This window comes from Clarias gariepinus, chromosome 4 (genome assembly GCF_024256425.1).
Source record: "Clarias gariepinus isolate MV-2021 ecotype Netherlands chromosome 4, CGAR_prim_01v2, whole genome shotgun sequence".
NCBI classification, from domain to species: domain Eukaryota; kingdom Metazoa; phylum Chordata; class Actinopteri; order Siluriformes; family Clariidae; genus Clarias; species Clarias gariepinus.
Genome location: NC_071103.1, coordinates 16,184,926 through 16,204,856, shown reverse-complemented (window position 1 = coordinate 16,204,856; position 19,931 = coordinate 16,184,926). Strand labels below are relative to the sequence as shown.

At 40.3% G+C, this 19,931-nt stretch overlaps 1 protein-coding gene across 1 annotated transcript; it reads right to left on the bottom strand.

The window, feature by feature from the left end:
• Nucleotides 1–37: 37 nt before the first annotated feature.
• On the bottom strand, nucleotides 38–18,991 carry jazf1b (JAZF zinc finger 1b). Its single transcript, XM_053495322.1, has 5 exons — nucleotides 18,760–18,991; nucleotides 7,747–7,819; nucleotides 6,760–6,956; nucleotides 3,879–4,048; nucleotides 38–2,456 (listed from the first exon to the last, which is right to left on the bottom strand). The coding sequence occupies exons 1-5, from the start codon at nucleotides 18,872–18,874 to the stop codon at nucleotides 2,280–2,282; spliced, it is 732 nt and encodes a 243-aa protein (XP_053351297.1). The 5' UTR covers nucleotides 18,875–18,991; the 3' UTR covers nucleotides 38–2,279.
• Between the last annotated feature and the right edge of the window lie 940 nt (nucleotides 18,992–19,931).

Below are 19,931 nucleotides of genomic sequence, written 5' to 3'. Positions count from 1 at the left end.
TGGATATAAAAAGAATAAAAACATTCCACACACAAAGTTATTCGAAACACATCAGAGGCCATTTAATATTTAACTTGTGACCAGGTTTACATTTATGAAGCAGCTTTTTTTGTCAGTTTTGCTTTTTTCTTTTTGTTGAAGAAAGACACCAGTTTACAAACAACCCCTGGTGTTGATGGCATTACGTTACATTACGTAGGATCCCCCCCTCCCCAAAAGAAATGTATGAAAATATATAATTTAATGCACTTACACAGATACATAATACATAAACTATGCACAACATGTCCAATACTTCCCTCTAGACTGGCAGTATAATACTGTCACAATGTTCATTTAAACAGAAAACTCCATTACATCGACTTCCATGCAGTAAGAATGTCATGATCGTGGGTGATTGGCAGCTTGGCCCTTGATCAGGGCTTTCTCTGCTATCTCTTCTTGGTTTTCTTCTCAAACTGCCTAGAGAAGGGTGACTAATTATAGGATAGAACATTTTAAAACATCTTTTACTATTCTAACTATTCTATTTAATGCAAAAGAGCTTGCAAGATTACTGCTGGTAATCTGAAGTCTGCTCCTGTCTGACTTGTACTTAAGCAGAAAAGGCAGAAAAAATGAAGTTATAACTCTGGGACAGGACATCCCTGAGTTTTATCCCACTGCCACATTAGGTAAAACACTGTTGACACCGAAGACGGTGATGGGCAACTGCTCCACTGTAGTTTTAATATTGGGAACTTTCATCTGTCCATCTGAACGGCAGCTCGGGTAATGCCAGCCAGGGTCAAAAGACAACATCACAATCTGGATCGACTTCTTACACCAAAGCTATGAAATTATTATGGTCCATAAGAGTTCAAGGCAATCAGTTATCATTTTAAACTAACACACACTTTGGGGCTTTGATGAAAGATAATAAAATAAATCCCCTAGACCGGAAAAAAAGGAAGAGGAGTACATGTACTCTAAACCCAAAGAAGTGTGTAGAATTGACTCAGTGACTCGCAGGTAGGTAGGTAGGTAGGTAGGTAGGTAGGACTCTGCAGCCCCTGACGTGTTGGCAATGGAAACTTCCTAACAAGGTTGGCAACTAGGTGCTACAAAGTGCTTTAGGTCCTTTAACAGGCAATTGATTTAACTGTGGAGTTCTAGAATGCTCCAGAGGTTCTAGAACACACCAGCCACAGCTGGCCTGGGACCTGTGTAACAACTGTATACAAAAAATACCATTAGACCACATGGGCAATATAATGTGTCTGAAATGCTGGCAATCTGTCACCTGAGATTGTTAAATAGGTGTAAAACACGACGACCCCCCCAAAGGAATGAAATATACAGGATTAAACTTACTTAAGTTTTAAAGGTTAAACTCCCAAATTTAATGTTTTTCCTGGAATTTTTTTTTTTTACTGCAAATGCAAAAAAAACAAAAAAGATGGAAATAAACGGATATATTTAATATCTGATTATGAAAGCCTATATGCATTTATTATAACCTACAACTAAAAAAGTTGGTTATATTCTTATTGGGTAGCACAAACAGTCAGAAATGTTCTGCCCTGCTGTTTTTTTTGTTTGTTTGTTTGCCCTTTTCTCTTGTCAGAAGCCAAAAAAGACATGCTGGTTGAACTCTGATGGTGTGGCTTTGACTTGCATCACACACTGCCCCAAGTGGCGACAGCAAATGCTGGGAACTTACCCGACAGCGACGCCAAGCCTTTTCTTGTCTCAACATGTCCCAACAATTTTTACAATAAGCACCTTATATCAATAGTAATACAAGACAGAAAAAGAAAAATATTTGAATGTGCAAAAGTACAAAACTGCAAACTCTACTATGATACATCATCTCAAATAGACACAGAACAGATAACAGGATACAAAAAAAGAAAAAAAAAAAAGCATGCAATTCAAAGAGTAGTGTAAAGGGAACATAGGAGCTCCTTGAATTAAAAGGGTAAAAGGGTTTTACTCTTTACAAAGAGATGGAATGAAAACCGGGATACAGAGAACCTCCTAAATGAGGTATGAAAAGATGGTGAGATAGAAAGAGTCTTCCCAATGGAAGAGTTAAATGAAGGCGTACAAGTTTCCTCATGGAGAGGTGGAATGAAGGGGACAGAATCTTCCTCGTGGAGGACAAGGAGGAGTAAAGAGTAACAAAGTGAGAAAGGTATCAAATGCAGCAACAGCTTCTAAACCATGGAACATGTGTTTTGTGTGTGTCTGTGTGTGTGAGTGTGTGTGAAGGGTCGGGATTGGCACAGAGGCCCGCTCTACTGCTGGATCTTACGGAGGATGTCAGCCGAGACGGGCGGGTGGAAGTTGATGGTGTGGTGGCGCAAACCCTGTGAGCTCTTGTAGCTTTTCCCACAGCGGCATTTAAACGGCTTGCGCACACGGATTTGAGTGCGGTGGCCGTTCTTGGCATGGTACTTGATACCGTTCACGTTCTGCAAACGACAAGGCAAAAATACTCAGGATTTAATAATACCAGGTTCTCCATAATAAGGATGATGTATATGACTGAAGTGTGCAGGGATATTTCAGCACTTGGTTTTCTTCTGGTAGTATTAGGGTTAGGACTTTTCTTTGGTTATAAACACAAAATGCTACTATCTACTGTAAAAGCTAAATCTTGGTGAATTTAAAAGTCAAGTCTTTCTGAAGTGACACGAAAACATGATTTAAAGCATCCCAGTTACATTTTATTCTTATTGCTGCTGTAATCATTCAGCTGTCTTGTGCTGATCTCATCCAAGGTCTCATTTACAATATAACAATATTACAATATAATATTTACTATAATAGAACTTATACTTTGGACACAATTGGGACAGCTTGTCTTTCCTCTTTTATAATAATAAAAAAAAGATTAATAAATAGGAAAACAGTATTTTACCTAATTTCAGTCTAATTCCTCTATAAAATAAAATAAAAATGTGTATATCGATTTTGTCAATAATAATGAATAAATAATTATTGTCATGAAGAAGCATTACAGAATCCAAAAAAAAGAAAAGAAAGATGTGAGTAAATACAGTATATGGAAATTATTATTATGAGTTTGTCTGTGATGAGAAAGCCAGGGATGACTTGAGATGACGCTATGAAGAAACCTTGAGAGGAACCAGACTCGTTAGGGTGATATCAGGTCCAGTAGGGATTGTTTTGTGGTAATACAATGTGCTATGAGGCTGAAATTTCAGTATAATGGGATAGGTAATTATGTTGATATGCTTCTCTCTCATATATCCTTTACAATAATTCGATTAAAAAAAAAAAAAACTAAAAAAAGCTCACTTGATGACTCAACTCGGGACTGGAGAAGAAGTAACTTTAAGCAGGTCTGGTCTCAGTGTGCTATGGTAACATGACCCTCATCTGGTGTCAAGAGCAGGTACACGGAGAAGCACTCCAGCCCAAATCAAATCCACATCCAACGCCACGGAAAAATGGCACGAACATGGAAAATCTCCTTCGTGCCTGTCACCAGCCACTTCCTGTGCCTCTTAATGAACGCGGCTCTCTCAAGCTGTACATAATTCATCACAAGAGCATGCGCCAGATGCCAGCGGAAAATCCCATAAAACCTGTGGAAGCCTTGAAGTGGACTGTATGGCCGTAGGAGTCTGCTCTCACAGGAGTGCGTTCCTGAGAGCTTTCATTAGTCTTGAGTGTACTCTGTCAATAGCTAGTGTCTCGCAGTCTGAAGCCTTATTGTTTTCCGGGAGTGCTCCGACACAGACAGATTTGCTCTATTGTCTATTGTATGACCTGCTGATTATCATGACCCTGGCTCAGAACCGCGTACACACCCTGATCCCACTGCTGTAGACAGTTTAAAGCAGATCCACCCCCGTTCCGTTCCTTACCTTGTATCTCTTTTTGCAGCCAGGCACGGGGCAGGCGAAAGGTTTCTCATCACCTCCGTTCATGCACATGGAGCTGAGGATGGACTCGGAGCTAATGGCACTTTCGGTGGTCCAAGACTCATCGCTGTCGGACTCCTCGTAGTCTGCTTCCTCCTCGTCGTACTCACTACCTGTAGGATGCACACAGCCAAAATAAGTTTTTTCATGCGTTTTTGGGTAGCTACGCAAAAAAACATTAAGGAAATAAAATAAACAGGTCGTGTGAATTTCCCACAGACCTTTGCTTCGCTGTTACAATAGCGCTGACACGCTGCCCTTGTACTTTTATGGAAAAGAATGTGAACATGTTGTCAGGGGTTATGGGTTAATGCGCAGGAAAAGTATCATGCTAGCAACCAGTATTCCCAAACAAACAAACAAACAAACAAAGGCCCTGAGTTTTTAATTGCAGAGGAAGAGAAGAAATATCCCACTAATAAGGATCATGGGAAAATACAGCTGGGGTTGCTGAAATCAGGAAATGCTGCGGCAGACTATACAAAGCCATAGGTGTTTATAAACCAGCACTGGTATATTCTGATATCTGATAAGTTAGAATGTTTTAATTAATTGTCTTATTTTCGAATACATTTCTCTTGCTTCATGTTACATTGCATCATACCACCCCATTATATTTATTTATTAATTATTTAATCAGAACATCATTAAAGAAAAGAGATGGACACGATAATATGATAATTAAATTGCACTTCCACTTTTTTTTGTTGTAAACACACAATGATTTTACAACAGTTCAGCTGTAGAGAGCAGAGGCTTCAACAACAGCCTGAGCACATGCATGATGTCCAGCCCCTCATGTCTGTCTGTAAATAGAGAGTTAAATGTAACTGTTTCAAATAATTAATATTTAAACCACAGGAATAACCAACTAAGCAGAAAATTCTGATTAATTATTTAATTAACAGCACGGCTCTACAGGGTTCTATTAATGTGCTTGTTCTAACATTAAAAAAAGGAACATTTATAATCTTTGACGACAATGAAGTCTTCTGTAAAAACGTGTGTTTATTTATTTTGGCAACAATAAAATCTTCAGGAAAGGAGGACTTTGCACTTTCCTGGTAACATGACAACCGAGTCTTGTTGTGACTGTTTATAGCTGCTATATCGTAAGTGATAACAGGAACTTGTTTTTGTGTTCGCCCTAGCGTTAAATGTAACTAGTCAAAATATTTCATTTTATAGTAAATAAAAAAAAGCTGTAATGGTTACATTTCTAAAGAATGAAAACATTATTTGCAGTAGGCCACATCACATCACATCACCTGGTAACTGATTATTATCCAGTGTGTGTTGTATTACACACACACACACACAGTAATGCATCAGTATGAGAATAAAAAAAGACATTCTGTTATCCATAGTAGCTGTGTCATAAACAAGCATCAACACACAGTCAATTCATCTTTAGTAACTACCAAATGCTATAAACTGCTGCATTCATGTAATTTAAGCCATTTTTCTCCTAGTTCAAGGCCACGCTTGAAAACATTTTATTTTTATGTGTGTAGCATCTTTAGTATTTCTTTCTATAATAGGTATATATTAGTTTTCTAACGTATATTAATTTTGCAGCAGTCTGATATGTACAGAGAAAATATATGCTCATGGATAAAGGAAATGTTGCAATTTATATATATATTTTTTTTTTCCTGTAGAGCGTTATTTTATTATATATATTATACATATTGGCCCTCCAGAAATAAATAATTAAATAAATAAATATATATAATATTTTATTATATTAAAATTTTAATATAATATAATAATATTTGTTATTATTATTATTAATAATTTATTTTCCTGGAGGGCCAATATATAATATAATAATGCTCTACTGAGCAACACAGTAATTTTACCTGACCTGTGCTCTTAACTATAGTTAGCTTTTTTATATTAAGAGCACAGGTCAGGTAGAAATTGCTGCCATGCTCAGCAGAGCGTTATTGTATTCTGCATAAACTATTTTCTGAAGGGTTGCCATGCACTTGCACAAAACTTCTCATGTGATTATGTCTTGGTATCAAAAGTAAGGAAAATGTTGTGTCATTTAAACATCTTGGTGCAAGGGTTTGGAGTTTCCAGGATAGCATTCCCAGGCTGTGGAACAGATTCTGAACAGATGGCTCCACTGCTGATTGCCGTAGGTCTGGAGGCCCGAGATAAGACAGACTAATTTGATGCCTTCATTTAAGAAATTTTAGTATTTAATGGTTACACATAATAAGTAGTTGGACTATTCAACCATTTTTGGCTGCAGCTGAACGTACAATGAGGATGATGTTGACCCTTCCTGATTTTTAACATCATCTGAATGTAGAATTTCCGGTGCTAAATAAATACAAGATAATTGTTTCAAATCGAACTTTTTTATTTTTTATTTCTTTATTTTAAAAATGTATATGTGCAACATTTCTTTTGTCCATGAGTATATATCTCTGTGTAGACTGTAGTCAGTTTCAGGCCCCATACAGTGTATGTGTAATTGTTAAATAATAATGAACAAATATATACATACAAACACACAGATGTGAATGTTCCTTAATGTAACTGTGATCATTTACAATAATAGCACTGGGGAAGCTTTACTATTAGTTGCAGGAGCATTTGTGCCCATCCTCAGTCAAGACATGTGACACTGTAGCATTTTTGAGAATTTTAAAAGCATGCTAAACATGTTGTTTAATTACTGCTATGGATTACCAAAAGTATGGTGTTGTGAGTAAGATGGTAACAGGCAGTTCTAGTCCAAAAAAACAATGACAGGAATGAGGCTCTGTGTGTGTGTGTGCGTGTGTGTGCGTGATTGTACATTAAGTACCTGTGGGAGTGCTGCTCCTAAACGATGATGAAGGTGTAATAGGGGGCGTCACAGGTGGAGTGAGGTTGCCGCTGGTGTGTCGGGGCGGAGTGGACACGCTGTTACGTGACAGGCTGCCTGTCAGAGAGAGAGAAAGCTTCGGCTGAACTTTCTTCTTCAGAGTCTCGTGCTCTCTCCTCGCCGCATCTGTCATGAACCTAGGGAGCAAAGAATGTCGTAATAACAAAGATGATCAGAAATCCTCATCAAAGACTAAATGAGGCATATGTGATCGCTTCCAAGTCAGCTGATCCGCTACAGACGCTTTCATTATCAAACAATCGGGCCCTGGCAGTTTTGCAACGCCGTAAACGCTTTTATAAATGCATGTCACAAAAATAAAACGTTCACACAAACATTGTTAAATCTGGTGTGGAATTAACAGACTACAGTTGGAAACCACATCAAGTGGAGACTCCTTTTTCTACTAGTAGTGAAACGGCATATGAGACCCGATGCGCTCTCTCAGCATGGAGGATCCACTTTGAAACCGCGCAATACACAGAATGTCAGAACACAAGCCTTGTCAGTATGAGGAGCATATGGAGGCTCAGATGCCGGTTTGAAGTTTCTAATAGAGCCATAAAGGGACTGGAGCCATTCAAGGCAACCTAAAACATTACCATACACAGCAATGCTGAAGCCTGGAGAACGAAAAAACATGAAAAGGCTAGATGATCGCATTCGAGGTTTAAATGCATTTAGCACTGATTTGAAAGGAAGAAAAAATAAATATGTTTAAAGAACCAGTCCGATTAATATTATTTAAAAAAAATAAAAACTGAATGCATTAAAAAAAAAAAATCCTTCTTAGTGATTTTATGGTTGTTTTTTTATGGATTTAAATTTAGCAAACTGTTAATACTAAGGACCAAATGAGTTTACACACCACATACTATTTGCAATCCTGTGTGTGTGTGTGTGTGTGTGTGTGGGCATGTGTGTCACCTGTTTATGTAGCTGAGAGCGACATATGTGGGCTGCTGCAACTCCTGTTTCTCAAGCACGCGAGGATCCGTATCTGAGACAGAAAAAGGAGAACAAAGGAGTTGAGAAAAAGAGAAGATGGTCATGGACTGGCAGAAATCATAAAACCGCCGTGAGAACGGCGCGCTCTGAAAAACACTTAACGTTTTCCAACACCTGTCAGAGCGGCGGCGTGTGTTTGCAGGTTTCCTGAGGAAAACGTACCCGGGTTGTAAACGGAATAAGTAACGGGGCTCGGTGCAAATGTTGCGTGAGGAGCTAATTACGTAGTAACAACTTTTTCCATGAAGGCACTCATTTTGAGCATAGACTATCCCCAAAGCGTATATAAACTCAATCTATTACTCATTTCATAGTCTCACCCAGCGCTTCTGAGATTCCTGCCACTCACCGACCCCTCGATCGCTCCCAGATGGCAATTAACTCTGTTAATAAAGTTTCTGTCATTAAAAGTAAATGAGCAGCAGAATTAGTCAGAGGTCCTAAGTAAATGCGGAAAGTGGAGTTGGTCTTTCCATGCATTTTCAGTTTCATGTTGACTTCACTGAAATCACACACACACACAAACTTATGTACACATCAGACCACATTAGAAACACTTGGTGCAGTCTACACATCTGGCCAACTGCACCGATCTGATCTGCAACAACACACTCTGCGTTCAGAAGCCGATCCAGGGATGCAGCTCACTGGTCAAGGATGCAAGATACGGCTAGGAATGTGATCGGTCCATCTGGCTGAACCTCACACTCAGAGGACACTACACTGCCCCTGAACCGGGATCCAGAAAACAGCTTTTGCTCCTGGTGTTCTAGAGTCTGGACCAAGTGGATTATAATAGTAAAGTTCTGCTGCCCCCTAGTGTAAAAGAAGTGTAAAAACAACACCCTGAAAGTGGCCTGCTTAAAACCCTAAAAGCGCATGATGCAGCCCTGCATTTTTGGGAAGCTTTTATTGCGAGAGAATCCACAGGTTCCAGAGCTTCATGTCCACTCTGTGTTTAACTTAACCCAAAGTTTCACTGCCCTGCCAGGGTAATTGTTTTCAGATGCCCACCTCTGCAGGCATTCTCCGACACCATTAACACACAAATACGGCACAAAAAGGACTTCAGCTAATCATGGCCTAAATCCAGACACACACACACACACACTGCAATGTACATTAATGCCTTTCTTTATCCTGCTGCTGTGAGTAAACACATTTTCTCTCTGTTTAAACCAAACCATATTTGTCTCAGTTTTTTAGAAACCACACAAGTTCCCTGTGGAGAAAGAGGGAGAGAGAGAAAGAGAAAGACAGAGAGAGCAAGCCAATGTGTGTGTGTGAATCCGGCCAGCGTGGCATCACGCACTCACCAGCACCTCATAATTACACAGGCATGCAGACAGTACCACCTGGTATTCGCCTGAGCCACAGCGCCAAAGGGCAGAGAGCACTGTTTAGACACCAGCTATAAGGGCTCTATACTTGACTGGAGTGCTGGTCCAGGTAGCCTTGTGTGTTGTGAGTCACTCGAACTGGAACACTGAGCGCTTTGACACTCCGCACTCTTACTGAAGTGTTTCATTAGTGTGGAAGCAACGTGTAAGAGATTTGACACTTTGCAGCCCTGCACACACACACACACACAGACACATTAAGATCAGCATCATTCTTTTGCAGCTGAACAGAAGGTGGGACGGACACACACACACACACACACACACACACACACACACACACACACACACACACACACAAAACAGCCACACATTTAGCCATAGATCAATCCCCCGACACACTCTGTAAATCACATGCTGGCATCCGGAGACCAATCAGGGACCTGGCGCAGCAGCCTACCAGATCCCAGCCCAGGAGAGGGAGAGAGGTGGTCCAGCAGACAAGCAGGTGGTCCACCGTGGTGGTCTCTTCCCCTTTTTATCTCTCTCATTCACCCACACACATGCGCGCACACACCCACACCCACTTTGTCCACCTAGACCAAGTCAGAGTTCACGTAAAATGCTTATTATGGTCAGTAAAGCGGAGTGAACGAATGAAAAGGACAGACGGAGAGAAGTACCACAGCCCATCAGAGACACAGGAAGCAATGAGTGAGACAGAGCAGAAACCCTTCTTTCCTCCTCCTCCTCTTCTTACACCTCATAATAAAACCAGAACCAATCCTGCTATGGGAAGAGGGTTAGGTATCACAGCGCGAACATGTGAGCTGTAAGGAGCTGAAGCAGCACTCTGAACACATTCATTAGAACCAAGCCATAAACACAGGCATGTTCGCCTCATTGGCTCTTTATGTACCTCATCCTGTTTTCCTCACTCCACCTCTCAGCCAGCACAAACACTCTCCGCTGTGCAGGCATGACTGCCTCGCAGAGTCCTCCCTCCTCCTCCTCCTCCTCTCCTTTGGTTTCCCCCAGTGCACTGTGGGATGTCTTCGTGTGGCCCTCGTCATGGTGACATGTTTACGGCGAAGGCCCCCGGTGTCGGAGCAAGGGTCTGCGACGGGAAACCAGGAACACCAAACGAGCAGCGTCCCGCACCGAGCACGATCACGAACGCTATATTTATTCATCTTGCAAGACGGCATTTCTGCAACGTGTCACCAGGACACATCAGCGTCGAGTTCCCTCGTAGCGCTTTCATAAAAATCATTTACCTAAATTAGGAACAACTGCCTACCTCGAGCGGGAGAGGTAATATAAGGCCTTCCTGCTGTTAGCCGTGATTAGTGAGAAGCAGTGCTGTGCTGTGCTGAGCTCATTCTCAGACACCCTCACTCCTGCTGGAGCCCAAAGGAACTGGAAGAGCGTCGAGAAAAAAGGCGTACTATGGGGTAGAGGTAATTAGCTTAGCCAGGTGCAGCTAAGGAAGGACCACTAACTGCTCCTCAAATTTATTATTTCCGCTGAGCTTTCAGAGATGCATTCCAGGTGCCTCTAAATGAGCCACCAGTTCAGAGAGGCTGAAAAAAAAGTCTCATTGTTCCAGATGACCGAAGATGCAGTTAGGACAGGGCAAGAGATTATTAGTCTCAGTTTTACCTGGTCTAGGCTTAACAAAATTGTCTGAATTCAGATCAGTGCTAAAGAGAACATTCACATACTCAATACACAAAACACTACCTGGTCAAGGAAAGGTTGCTGCTTTATAATGTTTAAATTACTGTCATGTGTCAAGCAAAGAAAAAACAACTAAGAAGACCTTAAATTACTGGAATTGAGTTAAAAACTGTCCAATGCATCATTTAAACCCATCATAAATGGGGATCGATTAAACACTGGATAAAATCCAAACCCGACAGTTGAAATCCAGAGTTAGATTTAATAGTAAAAATTAAACCAAAGCATGAGAACTCACAAGATTGGGGCAAAACATCTGTGCGGCCTTAAGAAGACCACTTGTTTGTGAGACTAATCAGAAACTATGAAATAACTTTGAAACTATGAATCTTTAAGCTATGAGAGCATAATGATTCGACTTTGAAGCAATGTAAAAGCCGATGTGGTCTGATGAGTTCAGATCGGCCCAATTCCAGAGCGATGGGTGCGTCAGGGGAAGAAGGGAAGCGCATTAATGATGCATCCATCATGCATAGTGGCCACTGTACAAGCCTCTGGAGGTAGTGTTATGATCTGGGCTTGGACAGTTGGTCAGCTCTAGACTCAGCAGGTGGCAATAACATGCTGAAGACCTTAATGTACGGAATGACCAGGGTATCACATGTATGCTTTTTTCCTTCCCTGATTACACACGCATATTTCAGGATTGTGTAAGAGTGGTTTTACGGGCATGAGGAATCATTTTCATACATGAACTGGCCACCACAAACAGTTGGGTATGAATAGTTGTTTAGGGCTCCTAAGTGGTGCAACACAAAATCAGACACTGATATCTGGTGCTGTGTGCATTTTAACTCATCCTAAAGATAGAGGGGGTTGAGGTCAGAACCGCAGGTCACTTGAGTTCTTACAGACGAAAGCTACAGTGTGTTGAGGGATCTGTTCTTTACAGTGTCAGGTGTTTCTGAATACTTTGTGATGTGAATTATAATGATTCAACCAGTCATAAACCAGCCAATATAGACAAAAGAGCAATTGTGTCATGGGACGTCCTTCATCCATGGCCTTATCTAACTATCTATTTAAGATTAGCATCGAATGTTGTCACTCTTGTGCAACTCTCATTCATTGAAAGCAAGTGATAAACAACTAAGGACAACTAAGGACCTTGAGAAAGCAAGGGAGAGGTCCCACACGTCAAACACAAATACAGAACCATGTGCTGTTATATAATAAAGATGAGGAAGTGGAGTAAAATGTACAGGTGAGTCGAGTCTATCTGAAATGGCCACCTTCTACATCAAGGACAAAGCAATTAGGTAATTAATTAAGTGAAAGACAAATTATGTATCCAAGAGTTGTTTCTTTCTTTTATGATTTAACCTGACCAAAGAAACTATAATAATAATAATAATCATAAGAAGAAAAAAATAATAATAAAATATAATTACAAATTTTTTTTTTTGTACTTTTAACAGTGAAACTCTTTGAGGTGTCTTGGCTGCCTGCTGGAGTGTGACGCTCCACAGTACATACGATCATTATTTTCTACTAAAACAACAAAACGAGTAAACAATGACAGACATACATGTTGTTGATTTATCGGCTTTAAGCCCCTACACCTCTGTGCCACCTTTGCCCTACTTACATCAATGAAAGGCAAAAACAGCAGCAGTGAGAAGGTCTCATAAGGATCACAGACACACACACACACACACACACACACACACACACAAACAAACGACAACGAGAGTGCGACAGCGCCACCTAGTGCCGCTGCAGGATATGTACAGGGAACTTAGCCCTTTATTTTAGCCTGGTACTAATTAAAGCAGAGAATGTGTTTGAGCAGCAGGTCCCCAGATGAGGAGGAAGAGAGGCCAGAATCTGCCAGCGCACCCTGTAATTAGGTTTCCTCGCCCTTTGCAGAGTGTGCCAGATTTTGCACTTCGCTGAGAGCGAGGAGGGAGAAAGGAACAGTTACAAGGATTTTTTTGAAACTCCAGAGACCACTAATTACATCATTACTGACCAATAAGTCTGATCACACTTTCAGCTCACACCTACAATCCATACAGGCCACATTTCCCATAGAAGCAACTAATAAGCGACTAAGAACGTTGAGAGAAACAAAGAGAGAGGCCCAAGAGGCTTTCAACACATCAAAGAGAAACAAGGCGCTGTGTATTGTTATAATGAATATGGCAATGTGCATTAAAACGTATAGGTGAGCTGAAACCTGAAATGACATGAGGAGGTAATGGGTGCAAGCAGAGAGACACAGCAGATCAGTATTGTCTTTTCCAAATATGGGATATTGGCCTTTGTTTTGAAGGCACAACAAAATAACCTGCCCTTTACTTTTTAAACCTTGAAAGTTTGTGGAAACCTCCATGGCAGAACCCAAATCGGTCAGGACAACAACATTCTTCAAATATGCTTGTTTGTTCAGAGACTAGGAAAGAGATTAGAAATAAATGTCAAAAACGGTTGGAAACACACTAATACACCAATTGAACTAAATAAAACTGTGAACTTAATTTCATTCTAGATGAATGTCCATTGGAGACTGGGCATTGTGGGATCTTACATACAGTTTATCATAGGGGATTGGCACCCCACCTCATGCCCCAAGTATTTTGGAATAGGCTCCAGACCCCCACCAGACCCCCTCCCCCACCTCCCCCCATATTATCCAGCATGCTCAGTAAAACCTAACAGCATTTTTTCTTACAGTATGCAAACGTCTTGGGGACACAATTTTTTTTTTTTTTTAAGCCATACGCAAAGATGCCTTAGAAAACATTTCTACAAGAAAACAACTTTCTAGAAAGGGCACTAAAGGGTGCAGTCAATACATGGTGTGAAAGCTCTTTGATTGAATTAATTAAAGAAGTGTTAGATAGAGATGTGTGCAGTTTTATAAGTAAAATAAAAAAAGTTGGGTTTTACTGAGAAAGCTGGGGAATATGAGATTTTGTGGTAACACTTGCTCCTTTCTATTTTCATGCAAAACCCAGGAACATACATCAGTTTTTTCCCCAGTTTGTTTCCATCTGAAAATGGGTCAGTCTTGCATTATGTTGCTGTTTTTATATATATATATATATATATATATATATATATATATATATATATATATATATATATATATATATATATATACATGCAGTAACATGCAAATCACAGACCAATACAAAGAAACATCTGAGAGCTCTGAGGTTAAAAAACTGTTCACTACACTTGGGCTGCATATGCGGCTGGACCACATTTATCATAAGTTACTTATTATTTTGTGTCTAGATTTGAACTAAAATGAGCCTAAAAAAAGCACCTGTTTTTAACTGAAACCTGCATAACGAACATTCAAACACTCAGTTATTTTTACACTGCAGTGAAAAAGCAAACAATTCCACAGTTCAGTCTGAATAACCCATGGGAAAACTCGTATCGAAACTAACAAAGTCATTCTGGTTTTGATTTGGTTTATACATCCACGGTAAATTTTCCTGTCTATGTCTATTTAAACATTTTTTACTATCCTAGCTTGGCTAGGTCTTGAGCTGTGACCACTGTTGTTAAATAAAGACATTGCAAAGGTTTAAAACTTTTTACTGTACAAGGTTACTCGTCTGGAAATTTACCAATGTAGTCTTTACTTTTATGATTTTCATAAGACTGATAAGCCGGCTACAAGGAGGTATAATATGTATAGCAGGCTTGTAAAGCACATGATGCAAACCAGAATCAATCTGCTGTTACCTCACTGACAAACTGTTTTTTCCCCTTTTAAACTAAATTGGTATATACACTAATCAGTTGTTTAATTTTTTTTTAATTAGAAAAAGTCTATAATAATTTTTTTTTCATATTTATTTATTTGAAAAAAAAACTATAATAATAATGTCATTTAATTACAAAATAAAAAAAATCTTTATTCAAAGTGACGTACAGGAGTGCTTAGTAATTTCTATCAAACATGACCTCATAGTAGTACACATAGGTCAGAATTGAAGAAAATAATCAATCCAAAATCCCAATAAGAGAGAAGCTGAGTTAGTATGGTAGTAAAAATATGCTCATGTAAAAAGAAAGGAGTGTTTTGCAAGGTTTTATTTTGAATCCAAAACCCCTGTTTACATCTGTACTCAATTTTTATGCTTCAAAACCTACGTTTAAAATTTAAAGCTTGAAAAGACATGTTTCCTTAAACATGAATTTGTGCATGCTTCGAGCAGTACTGGTACATACGCAAGCATGTATCTCCCTCTGTTGGTTAAAAGCAGGTCAGTGCAACAGAATCTGCAGCAGCATGACCACTGCTATGTTATGGCTGTTGTTTGTTATTATATGAGGCAGTGATGAGTAACGGTGCAAGTCTAGACAGCATCGATTAGAACGTTGATGAACATCAAGGACGCATGGGAGTTCTGCTAAATAAGCAATACATCACTACATTATTACATTATTTATCACTAATATTGTACTGCAGGCTCTCAGTTTAAAGAATTACAGCAGATGGACAGCATCTTCAAAAGGCACTGTGTCAGGAAATGACTCATGGTCTTAAAATGCATGGCTGAAACTGTATGTTCTGAAGTCCTTACACTTAAAACAAACAAGCATTTGCATGCAAATTCATAAAATGTAAATCATGTTGAAGTTATCTATAATTCGAGAAAGGGAAATAGTTGTTTTTCTAGCAGTCTTGAGATCTTCCATGTCACAAAGAAATGACACAGGAAGTAATTCTACTGTAGACTAAAGTTTCCCGTGTGCCGGACTTACAGGCTGAAGCCAAGATGGATGACTGAGACAAAGAACTGTAGACGACATCCAGCTGTCTGCGCCCCACTAGGTCTATTCTGATTGGCTGAAAGACATGCCAATCAGCCAGAAAAAAGGGCAGGTTTCCCCACAGGTGGGTTTCTCATTGCAAATCCTTTCACATACTGCCACCAGGCAAATTCTCCAGGAGACAGGCAGCCGATGGAATCAGGTTACAGCAGGAGAGATAAGACAGACACTTCAGCTCGCATATCAAACCAACAGAGCACAGTTTCAGCATGGATAATTACCATAATGAAAGAGCGATTACAGTGCGTGAATGATCTGTGTCCACGAGAGAATTCATGAAGGACTGTAGCCTCAAATGGCCCTCAGTATTAATTAAGTGGTTAGTTCTCTATGTAGTTCAAAAGCTGAAATTAGGTTAGCTAATGATTACGCTAGCTCTTTGACACTAGTTTGCTCAGGGAATACAATTTTTTTCATCAAATACAATATTTTTTTTCCAGCAAAAATTAAATGATACACAACAATGCTGGTTTTAGATCCAGAATCGGACTGTGTTCACTAACATCAGGGCAGGTCCTCATCAGGAATTTCTGTGGCATTCAAGTCAAACTGGGACTTATTGTGCAGAATAACAGATCATGGTTATAAACTACTTTATTTCTCTATATAATCCTCTGCTACACAATTGCACTTATCGCAGTGCTTCACTAGAGCATGTATAACAATAAAGCAGAAAGTTTGCTCAGTACACCGGAGTGCTTAAACTGTCTGCTTCACTCGCAGAATGTTCACAGGAATGACTGCAGTGGGCTCAGTCAGGATCGTCATTCACAGACTTACAACGTCTTTAAAACTTTGGCACCATTTGAATGTTTTCTGCGGCTATGAGTCTCATCATCGTACTGTGCTTGAAGTCTTCTGTAAATATTAATCAGGTTTACGCCTTCATGCGCAGGGAAATTTCATCACAAGACCTGTTTTGACTCGAAAGATCATACACGTCTAGTATTCTTACATGCAAACCTACTCTGTTTGTCACAGTGGGTGTTACCTGGTGACTTCTACTACACAAAATTCTTTCTTTTTCCTCAGTGTGTGAATAGGACATACTGAGCAGTCACGCTATATTTAATTATGTTTATAAACATGGATAACATACTTGTTCATTCATGTATATCGAATTAGTTTTAAAAAAGTATTGTTTATAACTTCTCTCACTAACACAAACGTACGGTCTGGATGTAGTTTTCTCGTGAGATGACCACTTCAGACACTGTTTATTAAATCAGATAATGTCAGCAGCCCTGGGCTCTATCGTGAAGTATAAACCAAGGAGACTGACTGTGATTAACTCGAGCAGAGTTGCAGAACCAACAGGAAAATAAACTGCAGCTGCTTAACCACCTGCACAACAATAACAATGGCAGGAGGTAAACAGGAAAGGATGCAGGAGCAATACAACAACAAAAAAAATCGGGAAGGCACACATTTCCGACCATGGGAGTGAAGTTTTACATGATTTACGATTTTTCCCTGGACATACAGAGGGGTCTCTAAATGTATTTATCAATGCTCTGCTAAATTTAGAGACTCTGCCCCTTGTTGTGTTGAGAGTAAATTAAAGAAGAGTCAGAGATATGTTCATGATAAATTAATAAGTAAACAAAGAAATAAGCAAGCAGTGGTGCGCTGTGTGTTCTGACACCTTTCTATCATGACCAGCAATTACTGTTTTTATCAGTCTGAGCTACAATAGCTCTTCTATTGCATTGGACTACACATGCCAGCATTCACTTCCCATGTGTGAGACTTGGCCATCCATGACCCTGTTGCCAATTCACCGGGTTTCCTTCCTTGTATCACTTTTAGTATTTCCTGACCACTGCAGATCAGGAACATCCCACAAGAGCTGCAGTTTTGGAGTTGCTCTGACCCAGTCCTCCATCCATCCCAATTTGGTCTTTTTTTAAAGTCACTCATATCCTAAATGCCTCTAATATATCCCACCTACTTCCAGCGGCCACTGTAACCAGATATCGAAAATGTAGCTACTGTGAGAAGGACCAAATTGTATTGGAGAGATAACTGGGTCAGAGCAACTCCAAAACTGCTGTTCTTGTGGAAGTCACAAGTATGTGACTTGTTCTCAGACTGCAATGGTCAGGACATACCAAAAGTGATCCAAGGAAAGAAAACTGGTGAACTGGCGACAGGGTCATGGGTGGCCAGGGCTTAGTGATGCACATGGGGAGTGATGGCTGGCCGTGTAGTCTGATCTAATAGAAGCGCAACTGTAGCCCAAACTGAGGAAAAGGTTAATGCTGGTTCCAGTAGAAAGGTATCAGAACACACACACAGGTCATTACTGTTTTGTTGGCAAAAGGGAGTGGTGGGAACCTACTCAATATTAGATGGGTGTATATATTTATATATATATATATATATATATATATATATATATATATATATATATGATACACGTTTGCTCATGCGGATATAAATATATAAAGGTAGCTTCTAATAAACAAAATTCGTCTACTAGGTTTATTGCTGTAACCCCCCAAAACGCGGCTAATGTAAACTAACGAGCAGAGACGCGGAAGAATCCGTTAACTCTTAGCAACATAGCTAACGGGACATACGACTGAGCTAATTTGTTATATAGGTGACTTCTCAGCGATGTTAATTTAAGCATCTTTCAGTCAGGTCGACTGTATAACGGTGTGAGCTAATGCTAATCGCTGCCTGTGCGTCTGAGGTGCGGCTGCGGTTTGGTAAAGCCCGGGCCTAGCACACCGATAGCAAGCGCTGGGCGGAAAAGTTACAACATTGCATGTCGTTTCCGGCGAACAGCTTTTGCTTACGCACACCGACTTTGCATTAGAACTGCACTCGAGCCAAGAGGCTGAAATGCCGCCGAGTAGAGCTACAGAAAACCCTTGGTATCTATCATCGCTACCACACCTAGCAACAGCAGCGCGAGGACGCAGGAAGTAACGAGCTGGCCGAATCCGGCCATTGCGGATTGGCGCTCCCCGGCTCCCTCGCTGTGTGTGTGTGTGTGTGCGTGCGCGCACGCGTGTGTGCGTGTGTATGTACACGGCTTCGCACTCACCGATGTGGTTGTCCTCGATGTGGACGATCAGCTCCGCCAGGGTATCGAAATGCAGCCCGCAGCCTCCGAAACGGCACGAGTTGGAGAAAAAGGAGGCAGCGGCGATGCCTGTCATGGTGGTTGCAACATTGAACGCGAGGGCGAGCGGAAAGGAAGCGGCACGTAGGCACGCACACCGGCGGGCGAGCACACACACACACGCACAGCTGGAGCAGCTGCACGAGGAGGAGGAGGGGGATGGGCCACCAGAGACCCGATCTGACGTCACTACTACCGGACCTGTTGATGATCATAGTTTGTTTGTTTTTTTACACTGATACACGCTTGCTCATGCGGATATATTTGTGCACTTGCATCACATTTCACTCCGTTAAATTATGTAACGCTGTCAAAGCAAGGGACAAAGATAAAGGGATGGGATGTAATCTCTGCCTCACTCAACTCTGTTCAAGAGCTTTGGTTTAGGGTTTAGAAAAATCCAGCTTGGTTTGATCATGTAGCAGCTGTCAAAACACACGCTGAGCTGGTTAAAAGTCTTAGACCACCTTTACCCACTGGAGAGTTGTCCTCTAGCTTGACTTGCTCGATTAAATATATTGTTAAATTCTTTGACAGTTTCTAATTGTTTTAATCCTTGGAATTGGCACTGGATCCACTGCTGGTCATGATCAGCTGCAAAAAGAGGGTCTGGCTAGCATTCCTCGCATCATTAAAAATAAACAAATAAACAAACAAACAAATAAATAACTTATTTGCAGCAAATTAATTATCTGTGTATATTAGTGAAAGAGAGACATACATTATACATACATATTTGTAATATATGGCTACAGAATGTGGCACGTTAAAAATCCTACAAATTGAGAATTTCCTTTACAAATTACCCATGTGCAAATTCCTATGCAAAAGCCCTTCATCAGCAGTGCTGCAAGTTTTGTTTTACAATAACTGGGCATGCGTTTGTTCTTTAAAATAGGTTACCTGTTTAATGACTGTAAGATGCACAAAAATAATTAAATGCAGTTCTACTATTTACCCACAAGGAGGCAGTATGTGACTTAAAACCAGAACTCTAGCGAGCCAACTAGTCTCACAATCAGTGATGAGTTTAGCTCAGAACCCGCAAAAACAAATTGACTACGAACTACTGTAGACATATGGAAAGAAATATT

Excerpts from the sequence above, each read along its gene's own strand:
- jazf1b (XM_053495322.1), bottom strand. The coding sequence starts at position 18,874 with ATGACAGGCATCGCCGCTGCCTCCTTTTTCTCCAACTCGTGCCGTTTC. Across the intron at positions 4,049-6,759 it reads TAGGAGCAGCACTCCCACAG|GTAGTGAGTACGACGAGGAG; the intron begins GTACTTAATGTA and ends TGCATCCTACAG. Across the intron at positions 2,457-3,878 it reads GCTGCAAAAAGAGATACAAG|AACGTGAACGGTATCAAGTA; the intron begins GTAAGGAACGGA and ends TGTCGTTTGCAG.